Here is a 14,404-nt window from a genome sequence, read left to right on the forward strand (position 1 = left end):
AGGCCCCATTCAGATGACTGAATAAACACACACTTCCACGTGTCCAAAACATATCATATACAAAAGGAGACAAAACACTGAAACAGATGCTCAATGAAACAAACATATTTTAATTTGCTTTTATCAACATTTTATCATGCATTATAACATCAATGAAAACGAAATAAAAACGCAAAAAGAACATTAGAATTTAGGTGTTATTAAGTAAAATGTTATAATCTTATTTATTTAATATCCTAAATTAAACTGGTGGGGAGCTTCTTACAACCAATCACATGTCTGTTTTTATGTGATTAAGGAGCAACGCCACAATAACACACAAGCATGCCGAAAACAGTAACAGCAAATAATGGCACAGCGTTTCTGTGAAACACTGTAAAGACAAAACAATTTGTGGTAGTATTGGGTTAGATTAGATTTAACTTGTCGTATATCATATTGTCATTTTTGTATGCGTTTGCAATAAAGATTACTTTATGGAGTGCACGTTAGAATAGAAGATTAAGTTCAGATTAACGTAAGGGGCAGATATAAGATTATAATACAGAAGGTGCATTATATAGACATGGTCAGTGACCATAACAGTGCATTACGCAGTAAGACTTGGCAAAATGTTCATTACAGTCTTACAGTCAGAGTGGACACTGGTAGACCTGCGTAAGCAGAGCAATTACTTCCTGTATTAAAGGTCCCTGTTAAAATGAGCATTTGCACATGAAAAGACCTAGTGACTCATAGCTGTCTGCTTGTCCTCAGTCTGGCAGAGAAAGAAAGAAAGATTAAAACCTCTCTGCCCACAGACTGCATCCCCCAGTATTTCTGTGACACAAGTTTGGGTAGTAACTTGTACAGGTGCTGGTCATATAATTAGAATATCATCAAAAAGTTGATTTATTTCACTAATTCCATTCAAAAAGTGAAACTTTTATATTATATTCATTCATTACACACAGACTGATATATTTCAAATGTTTATTTCTTTTAATTTTGATGATTATAACTGACAACTGAGAAAAATCCCGAATTCAGTATCTCAGAAAGTTAGAATATTGTGAAAAGACTGCTTACTTGACAGTTGTCCAGAAGATGACCATTGACACCTTGCACAAGGATGACAAGACACAAAAGGTCATTGCAAAAGATGCTGCCTTTCACAGAGCTCTGTGTCCAAGCACATTAATAGAGAGGCGAAGGGAAGGAAAAGATGTGGTACAAAAAAGTGTACAAGCAATAGGGATAACCACACCCTGGAGAGGATTGTGAAACAAAACCCATTAAAAAATGTGGGGGAGATTCACAAAGAGTGGACTGCAGCTGGAATCAGTGCATCAAGAACCATTACGCATAAGACGTATCGAGACCTGGGTTTCAGCTGTCGCATTCCTTGTGTCAAGCCACTCTTGAACAACAGACAGCGTCAGATGTGTCTCGCCTTCAAAAAGGACTGGACTGCTGCTGAGTGGTCCAAAGTTGTGTTCTCTGATGAAAGTAAATTCAGCTTTTCCTTTGAAAATCAGGGTCCCAGAGTCTTGCAGAAGATATGAGAGACACACAATCCACGTTTCTTGTGGTCCAGTGTAAAGTTTTCACAGTCAGTGATGGTTTGAGGTGCCATGTTATCTGCTGGTGTTGGTCCACTGTTTTCTCTGAGGTCCAAGGTCAACCCAGACGTATACCAGGAAGTTTAAGAGCACTTCATGCTTCCTGCTGCTGACCAACTTTATGGAGATGCAGATTTAATTTTCCAACAGAACTTGGCACCTGCACACAATGCCAAAGTTACCAGTACCTGATTTAAGAACCATGGTCTCCCTGTTTTTAATTGGCCAGTAAACTCGCCTGACCTTAACCCCATAGGAAATCTATGTGGTATTGTGAAAAAAGAAGATGCGATATGCCAGATCCAACAACGCAGAAGAGCTGAAAGCCACTATCAGAGCAACCTGGGCTTTCATACGCCTTAGCGATGCCACAGACTGATCGACTACATGCCAAGTACTAGACTCATTGCTGCAGTAACTCCTGCAAAATGAGCCCCAACTAAATATTAAGTGTTGTACATGCTACTAGTTTTATGTTTATACTTTTCAGTTGGCCAAGATTTCTAAAAAAGTAATAATCTAATTTTCTGAGATACTGAATTTGGGTTTTCCTCAGTTGTCAGTAATAATCTCAAAATTAAAAGAAATAATCGTTTGAAATATATCAGTCTGTGTGTAATGAATGAATATAATATACAAGTTTCACTTTTTGAATGGAATTAGTAAAATAAATCAACTTTTTTAATGATATTCTAATTTTATGACCAGCACCTGTAGTTATCAAATATATTTGAAATTACACACACTATAATATATTAATATAAGATAGCGAACTATCAGACATAATCTAAGGTTATGTAATGTAATGCTTCTTTTGAAAAATTGAAATAAAGTTAAAATGCTGTACTGCCCTAAAATAATCAAGCTGACTCAAAACTATATGTGTGTCATTCATGGAGTATTAATGGTTTTGTTTCGGTTTCACATCATCTTAGCTGTGCCGACATTTCGATTTATTTATTCAGTAAGCTGCACAGGTGACTTTAGTAAGGGTTTGTGCACAAAACCAATATGTGCATATTTTTACGCAAATTCATGAATTTAATTAATCTTAAATAATTATTTTTATAGATATTATTTTTACAAATAAAATAACTAAGCAAACTAAGTCTACAGAACTACCTCTGAGTAAAAATAATCTGAAAATTTAGCCAGTTATATGTAGTCTATAAGAAAGATGAACACCATGCTTAGCAAATATAATTTAGGTAAGTCACACCACTACATGGGCGGCCATGTTTGCAACACCTCCGGGCATTTATTTCAGTCATGCAAGACTAAAATCCTATCTACTTAAACACTGTACTCTGCAACGTATTATTAGTAAATGATGTTCATTCTCTTTACCCATTCTCTATGCCATCACAGCTTTGGATTAGCCAAAAACAAATAGAACTGTTTATTTAGTCAATTACTGTACTGCATAAGATAATTGTGACCGATCAACTACATTTTTGGACAACTAGTAAACATTACTACTATTAAAGCCTTATTGTAAATATTCTCCCCCTTTTTCGGCATGTATTTTGTGATACGTGTGTGTGCATATGCAGGTACATGTCATTAAGGTGTCTGTCCAAAAGCTTTCCCTGTATTTTTGTCTCTGGGATCAGCAGTGACAGCACTGGTTTATGGGTGTCAAAAACCTTGACTGTTGCCATGGCAATGCCACACTGCAATACTGTGTGCAGGCAGACTGCGCTTGCTGCGGCATCGACACTAGAGGAAAAGCGAGAACGGTGAGTGTTGGAGGAGAAACCTGCTGAATGCTAATCAGACCCTTCACAGTTGTCCTTTATCAGACCAGAGAAACACTTTGGATTTACATTATTCTCTCTCTCACACACTCTTTCTATTATATCAATATACACATGAACAAACATTTTGTTTCGAAGGCTACATGAGAATAAGCGGATCTGCTTTGATGCAATGCTGTATTTTGTTGGAGGGTAACTGACAAATGTCCTTGAACATTTGTTTTTCAAAATTGAAATTTCCAAACATTAAAAATGTGGGATTCAATTTAAACCTGCAAATAAACTCAATAAGTATTTACAGTAAATAGCACACTGCTTAAAATTACATGTCTGCACCTCCTGTAAATGAAGAACATGTTAAATAATCTGTTTTATTTCTAAATAATATTTTGTGCAAATCTTGCAGCAAATATGGCTTAGTTACTTTGTACAAATTTCTGCAAGTTCTTAATCTGGATCAGCGATGGCATAAATGGAGCAGTTTGCTTTGCTCACAAAAAGTTTGAGCAGAGTATGAAACTCTATACTCAAAAGTTTGCAGCAAATGTTGTTCACTGCACACAAATCTGTTCATGTTCTTCTGTTTCAAGACCCTGCCAGACTGTCAACTGAAACTGTCTTACCGACAACAAGGCCCTAACCACATCTTGAACATTGGGGGCAACCCAACATTAAGGGCTATATGTATTAACCATTTGATACGATACGGTGCCACATGTGGGATTGTTTTTCCGTGCCCCAGTGAGTATGGTCCCATAAGTGGGATTTAAGAATGGACAGCGAGGTCACCTACGGCACAGAGAGTCATATAAATATGTGTTTTTAGCCACATGATGTTTTTTACTTTATGTTTTATGGAAGTTCACAAAAGTTCATAAAGTAATATCAACATATCATGAAAGCACAATCATCTGATGGTAAAATTAGTAAATTGCAATTGCAAGTGAAAAATAAATAAAATAATTGTTCAAAAACAACTAATATCCAACTTTAAATGTAAAAATATGCTAATTTAGCTGTTTTCCCTAAGTATTTGTATATATGCTGCTTTATTACATAATATAAAATATATACAAGTTAATGTTTGTAATATTTCTTGATTCGTTTGTTTGTAATTTTGTTTTGTATTAAATAAAATAATAATAACAATTGCCTAAATTACCTTCTTATGCACTAGAGGCATGAGAAGGTAATTTAGGCAACTATTATTATTTTTTATTTGAAACATAACAAAATTACGATGTAATATAATATAACACATTCATGCATATTTAGCATAAAACTAATAAAAATGAATAAATATAATTGGTTATATGTTTATTATGGTTTGACTTGTATGCAAATAATGTGTCAAATGAGAAAGAAACTGCTGCTGACTGTCCAGCAGGAAACACCACATTCAAGTGAATGTTAAAGAGCTTAATGTATCACCATAAAAACTCCTTATTACGGTCAATTAAAAACTGCCATTAAAAAACTCACTTCATGGGTTACGGTCATGACCGGAAATACTAAATAATAGTAATATCAAATAAACACTGCAATGTGGTGGTCAGTATTAGCTTATTTAGGACACACACACTTCTAAGCAACAGCGCCCCCTACAAATACATTTAAAAGAATCACGGCTTAGACACATTCACATGGAAACAATACTGTAAATTCAGTGCAGCTCTAGATAAAGATATTCGGTGTCCAATCAACAACAGCTGTGGTAAAAACCTTGTGCGCTTCATTGGTTGCCATTGATTCAAGCCAATTTGCATAAAGTGGAATTGCATCTCACTGATTCGCCTTGAATCGCCAACACTCATTAAAGTAACTTCCAGACGTTTGTTGCAACAGACTGTTTTAACGCCACTAAAGTGGCTTCCGTGACACCCAAATACAAGCCCAAATAGAGACATTGCCTCTTATTTCTCACTCTGTGAGGAATAAGGTCTGCAGTAAACTACATACAGTACAGGATGAGAAAGGAGGCGGACAGAGATGCTCAGCAAAGCACCCTAGAATGATGGGAAAGTTAATGGGCCTCTTCCTAGCACCAATCAATCTGCACTAATCTCCCTGCCTAGAGTTCTCCTGGGAGGTGGCAGCCATGATTCCATCAGCGTGAGAGCAACGTCCACTCATTCACATCAGCTCTTACTGCTGCCTCAGACCTCTCTCTCTCTCTCTCTCTCTCTCTCGCCCCTTTTTCATTGACAAGGCACTGGCATTGGAGCCATTGCTTAAACAGGAACCATTCTGTATATAGACGGAAACAACTGGATTTGGGTTTCTGTTGCAAAGTGTGGTACATTGCGTTTTCCTTATCCGTGAAAAAGGATATAACTTTAAAATATTATGTCTGCAATGAATGCCATGAATGTTATCATTTAACTTAGTTGAAAAGTCTTGCATTTTGTACAGATAGGTGCACGTTGTATAATACATTTATGTTGTATACAAGGCTTAATATTTTGTGGAGTGCATCATATATAAAGCGCTTCGGTTTGTGTTTATTAACCCTTAGTTTCACTTCATCACATAGTTTATTCAGAGCTATTCCTGTAAGAGGTTTCTGTTAAAAAACATTTAATTCATAAATAATCTAGTATGTGTTCATTGTTCTGTCATAGTGTCTTCAAAATTAAGTTTTATTTGAGTGTTTTTAATAAAAATATTTTCATTTTCATCATGACGTGTACGCCCCGCCCCTTTCATTGCCCCGCCCCCAGTTAATCGAGTACTCGTTCTTCAGACCTACACTCTCAGAAATAAAGGTACAAAACTGAACCTTTTCTGTCACTGGGGCTGTACCCTTTCAAAAAGTACATTTAAGGATTTCATTTTAGTACCTCAGAAGTACATGCTGGGACCACAGAGAGCTTATTAGTACCTCAAAAATACATATTAGTATCTCAAAGGTACATATTGGTACTAAATGTTTACATATCTAATGGTCCATACAATTACCTTCTTAAAGGGTGCTGCCCCACTGACAGCTAGGGTACATATTTTGACTTTTTTCTAACAATGTAGGTCCTTAAGGTAAGGTAATCTACCAAAAATTGTATTCTGTTTTGTATCCGTGGAAAGGAACCAAACGGAAACTTAGGGTACAGCCCCACTGACAGAAAAGGTACAGTTTTGGACCTGTGTATGGATTAATCGAAATGAAAAAAAAAAAAAAGAGATAAATGCACATCCCTAGCACCGATAAATCAGCTGATGATGCTTGCTATGCTGTTGAATTATGGTAAAATGTCGTTACATCCAAAAGCCAGAGGGCGCTCTCGTGCAGAAACTCAATATGTGCTGCAAAAGAAGAACCATTAAACACACAGCTCCAGGAAATGGCTTAAGCATATATTTATATTGCTGTTCAAAACTTTTCAGGTATTTTCATGATAATAAATAATATGTATATTATCGGCTGTGTGATTCAGAATAATTATTGTCCAGGTTTTATTAGTTTTTATCGGCATCTTGTGGCCGCACATCACGACTGTAACGTCACAGTTGGTGTTATGTCTTTTGCATGCACAAGGTTTACATAAGAAGAAGGAAACAATAGTGCTTGAGGCTCACAATATGTCATTACCATGCACAGAAATCTTATTATTCATCTATGCCTAGGTAAATACAGTTTTACATTCTATGGCACCTTTAACTATATTTATCTTCCGATTGTTTTAAATAGCCTAAATCTATATTAAATTACGATGTCTTTCAAAATAGCAAGCACAAAAGAACCTCACAGTAGCTTCAAAAAGCATTCACTACTGTACTTAACTACATCTGAAAAATATTTTGTCTTGCGCTCAACTAAGTATGCCAGATCACTTGCGACTGTTCCTGGCACACAATAAACGCTAGCAGAGATCCAAAACGGCAGCCTATTTTGAAGCCCTGCTCAATGCCTTGTCGCACACTCCCCCCTTTGCATGTCAGCAGGGCACAGGCTCATCCAAATGTTTTTTCCTAACAATTGTGCCAATGCCCCACAATCCAGCTGGCCTACGTCCCCACCACCATGGATGTGGGGTCGAGGCAGGGCATCGCACTTCCTGAACCCAAAATAACACAGATGGAACTGAAACATTGCCTGGAACACATTCACACGCCATGCGAATATGATTGACTGTAGATTGATTAACCATTAAGACTGGAAAATGGACATCTGCCTAATCGCTACATATAACATTAACAGTAAGCAAGAAAACTCGCCTCCAAGCTGTACTCTTCCACAGTTCGCTTCAGGGGATCCACGATCTGCCAGCATATGAGGATGCACAAATCAATCAGTAACATCCCACCCACGATGATAAAGAGCTTCTGGTCCTTGATAATCTGGAAAAGAAAGGCGAGAAAAGAGGTGATTAGGGGGTGAGAAAGAAAGAGAGATAGCCGGCAATCATCAATGGGCCGCTCACTCGATTTAAAAGCGTGATCTTCTCTTGCATTCTAAACCTTTGTGGATGAAAGAGCCGTTGCTGTCTGATCTTTTTTCTTTACTTCTATTTAACAGCGTTTGACCTGAGCAGAGTCCGTATCAAAGGAAAGGTCACGTCGAGAAGGCGCGCATGTATTCTAGAGAAATCAGATGATAGAAATAGACAGGTGCTTTCTTAGCACTGGGCGCGTGATTCAGAGCAGGACAGCTAACACGTTTTGATTCGCTGACATTTGATGACTTGCAAAACAGCACAAAGAAACGGACCAGAACTTCTAGAAATATTGCATTTGCATGGCGAGTTGACACATTTCAAAAGACCAAAAGATGTTTGTGGTTTTCTCTTTGACCATTGAGTGTCATGGATAATCTTCAATCAAATCGAAGGTTGATGGTTCTATTAAATGGCAGGACATTTGAAATAACACAGGATCATGACACCCTCACAATGCATTAACCGAATTACTGGAAGTAATGCCATGCTGGATGACCGCTGCGCTTCACTTTATTGGAAGAAATTTCTTTTTATTGCAGCAAACGGAAAATGATGATAGATCAAAAACTAACAGCAATCCCATAATCCCAACCTCCACATTTTACCACCTGATGCCAAATGTACATTCTTAAAAGACTCAGGGGTAAAGTCACAGATGTGGCTTTTGCACACACTAGACTATTACTATATATAAAAAAAACATTTTATTCACTAATCACTCACAATCTACTGTAAGTTTTTGTTTAAATAGGTTCATTATAGATTTGTGAATCGTAGATATTCAAAAAACTTTTTTACATTAGAAAGAATGAATTTTTTTTTTCAGATTTAACACTGTTAACACCTGTGCATTTTTATTTTAAAATGTTTAAAAAGTATTTTAAAATAAAAATGATTTAATATGGGTTTAACAAAAGATTTCCATCCACACTAAACACTACCTTAAGCGCACAAAGCACAACTGTTCATGCATACTGAGCATGCACTAATAATAGGCAGACACCGGGCCTATCATACAACCAGCAGCGCTATACGCAAGTGTTTTTTGCTAGTTTCAGCCAGATGCAATTATCACTTTCATGTCCTGTGCCACGTTATTTAAATAGCAAATGCATTTGCACCCAATTGTGCGCCCATGGGCGTGCTGGTCTGAAAACGAGGTGTGTTCAGGCGCATTGTTGGCACATTGCAATTTTGAGGCAAATAAAACACACTAAAGTCAATGGCGCACATTTTTTTGTTATTTAACTCTTTCACCGCCAGCATTTTTAAAAAAAGTTGCCAGCCAGCGCCAGCGTTTTTCATGATTTTCACCAAAGTTTAATGCCTTCCAGAAAATGTTCTTCTTTAAATATATAAACAATATACCAAATGAAAGAACAGACCCTCTGCTTTCAAACAAAAAAAAACGTTTCATCCTACCTTTAGTGGTTCTTTTGCAATCAGCTTTTGAATATGGGTAGGTTTTTGCAAAAACACCACATTTTGAGCAAAAAGCAGAGATAATTCCATTTTTATGACGGACTTTTCATAGAGATCATATTCAGAGCGATCTTTAATACAGACACGGACATGCAGCAGCTTGCCATAGGGCAATACTTCCGGTTTTAAAAAGTTGCGGAAGGGCGCCACCTGGTGGATAATAGCGGTATTGCGGAAAGACGGAAAATCTCGTCATTGGCGGGGAAGCGTTTTCTCTTAATTGATGAGATATCTCGTCAATGACGGGGAAAGAGTTAAAGAGTGCATTAGTAATATGCGCCTATAAACGGGACGACAACAATGTTTGCTTAATACACACATGAATGCGCAGCTTTTAAATAGTTTTAAATATGAAAAATTAAATGATAAAAATTTAAAATATCATTACTGAGTCTCTTGGACATATATGAGGACAGTTTACAGGACTTTAAAAGGTGTGAAGCTGAGATCAGCTGGCAGAAGACCTCCTTCACCCATAGCCTGGTAAGTAAGTTGATTTTTTGCTTTTATTTAGATTTTTTTTATGCTACCACAACGAATGTATGGTATATAATGACTTTGTACCTTTGGATATGGTGAGATGGGTACTGTTTTTAAAGGTCACGTTTTTCATGATCTCATTTTTCAAACTTAAGTTAGTGTGTAATTTTGTTGTTAGAGAATAAATAATACCTGCAAAATGATAAAGCTCAAAGTTCACTGCCAGGTGATTTATTTTCTTTAATAGAATTCCTCTTTCAAAGCCTACAGCGAACGGCCGGTTTGGACTACAGCCTCTTCTTCTCAATTGAATGACATCAATAAAACAGGAATACGTCAGTCGCCAGCTAAGCTCAAATGTCTCGGGCTAAGCTAAGCTGCAGTTGAATCACAGCACACTAAACAAACTACACAATCAGAACTCGTTACGTATTTCTGAAAGAGGGACTTCATAGAACAAGGAAGACATCAGCCTGTTTTTAGGACAGTGAAAACAGCGCTATACAGATAAGTAAATTGTGTGAAAAACACAACTTTTTTACATGTGAAACATGAACACATGTTATATTGAGCACTGTAAACACAATCAAAGCTTCAAAAACACAGAAAGTACAGGAGCTTTAAGTAATAGGCTACTTTTATCAAAACACTCACGGTGCTCTCCAAGGTGCTTAAACGTTGTGGCCCTTGCAAACGTTAATTTTATACATTTATTATATATGATTTGTTAAAAATAAAGTATTTTAGAGTGCAAACCTTTTTTGCATATTTGTAACTTAATCTTGGAAAAATTCTTTTTGAGATACAGTGATCATTTATCCATACTTTTTCAGCAATTAAAACCATGTTGATAGGTAATCCGCCATGGTGCGGGTGCAACTGGCTTTTAAAGGGGATGGGAGATAAGACTCTCATTGGTCATTACAAGAACCCTTTTAGACCGTGCAGCAGGTGAACAGACCTTGTTAAACTAGTAAAAGTGGATTCAGACACGTCCAAGGTGCATTGTGCCGTGTGCTTTAGACCATGTGCTTATATCATTAAAATAGGGCCCACAGTGTTGTAACTACACTACGGCTTTTAACTTTTTCGACCGTTTGTTTTGAATTTCATAACTGAGCCCCTGTCGTCACATAAAAGCCGTCTGTCACGTTATATGTTCTCATTAGTGGCAAAAACATGTATTGAAGTACCAACAGTATGCGCTTGTTTTGTTTGTTTGTGTCATGAATAAACATATATTGTGATTAAAACCATTTGAACAGCTAAAACTCCATCTCCATTATCTGTGGTTGCTTGTGGCTGGTAATTGTCATCTTTCGGTAGTGTAATGATCATATGTTAGGGTTTTGACGAATCAGGGCAGGATGTGTAATGATCCAGAAGACCCAATAAGGGAGTAAACATGGGCTCCTATGGATTTGTTTACATAAGACTCCGGTAAGGTCAGTCTACAGTGCAGCCCAAACCCTGAGTTTTCAAACTAAAACAGCGTCAAAAACTCTGAAGTAGAGTCGATTTAAAAAAAAAACGCACTAATATACTTTATACGTAGTCTTAGACAGCAATGTTCTGAAAGCACCACATAGCCACAGTGTTTACATTCAGTGATGAAAAGCTTACTTATAATTGTTTATGCACAATAAACTGGAAAAAGAGAAAGCATCTTTACCAAAATTACACACTTCACCTTTACTGCTTCTAATCAGAAGCTTTTAAACCAATACCATTTGGTTTTAAGAGCTAATAGCTCTGTTTATGCTTTCTTATTCTGTTTAAATTGCAGAGTTTGTAAAAGATTATTTCTGCAGGACTACAAGAGCGTGTGGTGCATTAGTGTCAGATTGTGTTTGTGCAGAGCACTGATGCAGAGCATTTCTTGCTCGAGTCTGACTGAATTTACGAATGAATACATATCTAACAAAATCTATTATATATATTTATACCACGGGCCTGTTGAATGCTTTATTCTGATTGGTTGAGAAATGTTCCATGGGTGTTGATTATTTTTCTGCAAATCCGCTTTCTTGTCGTGCCGCATTACCACCTTAGGTGTGCATTATTTTCTTATCCGTCTTCAGTTATTCCTTACATATAATACACTATGTATGTGCATGCGTGTATCTGCTCAATCTCTCTCTGTTCTAAGATATCAGATTTAAATTTGGCAGAGACAGATTCGCTGTCCTCCACCGTGATTGACACAGCGCCCGCTCGCCCCGAGGCAGGGTGAGACTCTAGCAGACCCTTCGGACCGCTAAAACCACATCGGCTGATTTGCGACGGCACTCCTAGGAGTCACATACAGCGAGACAGCTTCTCAGCTTGATAAAGAGATGGCACAGCCACATACACACTCACAAAACACTGTCCTGACAGCAGCCATCCTTTTAGACTGCCAGAAACCAGCAGGAGCGGGAGTCAGGTCAGCGCCAGCTTCCTGCACAATGAAGGGCCAGAGGGAATTAAAACCCTGAGCCTGGGCATTACCTGTCTCTGGATGTATTTATATACAGGTATGTAGCAGGTCCAACTAACTAGTAGAGTAACTAGAGTATGAAAGTTAAAGAACACAAACATGATTGTTATTTGCATTGCTTATAGCTGGAATTACATACAGGCTGTTTATTTGAAACTTTAAGAAGCCAAATATGGTTTTTCACTCTATGATCTCAGTATTGTATATGTTTATTGTTGATTCTTATGACAAATTACTTATGTTTTGCCCTTTGTACTCCAAGTTCCTTTGGATAAAAGCATCAAATAAATGAATGTAAATATACAATACGATTGTATTTATATAATGTCTTACTCATGCAGTTGGAATACTATCTAGCTTTTTTGGCTCTCTATATTTCTTCAAGTTTCTATCTCTCCAGCTGTATCATCCCACTGATTCTGATGGCAGAAGTACAGAAGTACAAGAGAAGTAGGCTGTGAGCTCTATAAATAAAGATGGCCTGAGTGTGGCTAGCCATCATTTACAGTACTGTCATACTGTATAGTATAAGCGTGTGAAAGAACATTGGGGTGTGTGTGTGTGTGTGTGTGTGTGTGTGCATGAATCTGTGTTGAAATCTGTGGTAATGTGTGTGTGTGTGTGTGTGTGTGTGTGTGTGTGTGTGTGTATGTGTGTACCTGGTAATTATCACGTTGTGGGGACCAATTGTCCCCACAAAGATAGGAATACCAGTGTTTTTGTGACCTTGTGGGGACATTTTGATGTCCCCATGAGGAAACAAGCTTATAAATCAAACAAGATGATGTTTATTGAAAATCTAAGGTACAAGAAAGGTTTTTGTGATGGTTGGGGTTAGGGAATGGGGCAGGTAAGGGGAATAGAATATACAGTTTGTACAGTATAAAATGCATTACGTCTATGTAATGTCCCCACAAAACATGGAAACCAGAATGTGTGTGTGTGTGTGTGTGTGTGTGTGTGTGTGTGTGTGTGTTTGCATAAAAACAAGCCCATTGCACTTTCTTATTAGGAGTGTGATGTTTTTTCAGAGACCTGTGATGTCTAGCTGAGCAGGAAGACACTGTTCTTTATAGGATATCAGACATGTATCTGTTAGTACTGGCAAGCTGATGCTGATTCTGAATTTGTCAGGAAATGGTGCATGAAAATAGCAAACTGACCTGAGTAAAGAATCCATTTCTATGCTTTGGCTTTTTAGCACCTGTAAAATGAGAGCTGATAGCCCTGAGCATATCCCATGATGCTTTAAGAGTGCAATAAACAAAACCAATAAGGTGCTGGGCTTTTTAACTGAGGGGCAAGTACAATAATGCTCACATATTTAACAACGACAACTAAATACTTAAAGGCATAATATGTAAGATTTTTGTAATAAAATATCCACAAACCATTTTTAATGCAGTTGTGTACTTACATTATCCCCAAATTCCCAAGGATTTGTAAATGTAGAAAAAATCTTGTCTTAAATAATGTCTCGTCCCTTGTCATTGTGGCCTATCAATAAAGTAATATCCGCGCTACCCTCAGCTTGTAGAAAATATAGCAATCCGAGTGGACAAATGCAGAAGTGGTTATATAGCATCTAGCATTGAGCTGTTATGCCTTGCAGCTAATTCATTACGATAGCATAAAAATATGTGACCAGATGTACAGGTAATACAAAATTAATTCATATCCTCATCCGTGAACATGATTAGCAAATTCAAATTCATGTCTCTGGATGGGGAAAACAACATCTCCCATCATTCCTCTCTCTTTCACCTTGTTTTGAAATGCGCCCTGTAGTGGTGAATTCCTACACACTGTGCCTTTAAATATTCTTATTTCCCCAAATATCAAGAGTATTTTTAGTGCACCCTCTAGTAGTGAATTCCTACATATTGTGCCTTTAAATATTTTTTTCCCCAAATGTCAAGAGTTTTTTAGTGTGCCCTCTAGTGCTGAATTCCTACACATTGTGCCTTTAAATATTTCTTATTTCCCCAAATATCAAGAGTTTTTTAGTGCGCCCTCTAGTGCTGAATTCCTACACATTGTGCCTTTAAATATTTCTTATTTCCCCAAATATCAAGAGTATTTTTTAGTGCACCTCTAGTGCTGAATTCCTACACATTGTGCCTTTAAATATTCTTATTTCCTTAAATATCAAGAGTATTTTTAGTGCACCCT

The 14,404-nt window shown here is 37.2% G+C and overlaps 1 protein-coding gene across 1 annotated transcript in view; it reads right to left on the minus strand.

The window, feature by feature from the left end:
- gabbr2 (gamma-aminobutyric acid (GABA) B receptor, 2) overlaps positions 1 to 14,404 on the minus strand; it is a 242,767-nt gene that overhangs the window by 49,148 nt on the left and 179,215 nt on the right. The window contains exon 13 of the mRNA XM_065292509.2: positions 7,571 to 7,693. Coding sequence (XP_065148581.1) covers positions 7,571 to 7,693 — 123 coding nt within the window. The remainder of the gene's footprint in view (positions 1 to 7,570; positions 7,694 to 14,404) is intronic.

Source organism: Paramisgurnus dabryanus, chromosome 19 (assembly GCF_030506205.2).
Source record: "Paramisgurnus dabryanus chromosome 19, PD_genome_1.1, whole genome shotgun sequence".
In the NCBI taxonomy this organism is placed as follows: Eukaryota; Metazoa; Chordata; class Actinopteri; order Cypriniformes; family Cobitidae; genus Paramisgurnus; species Paramisgurnus dabryanus.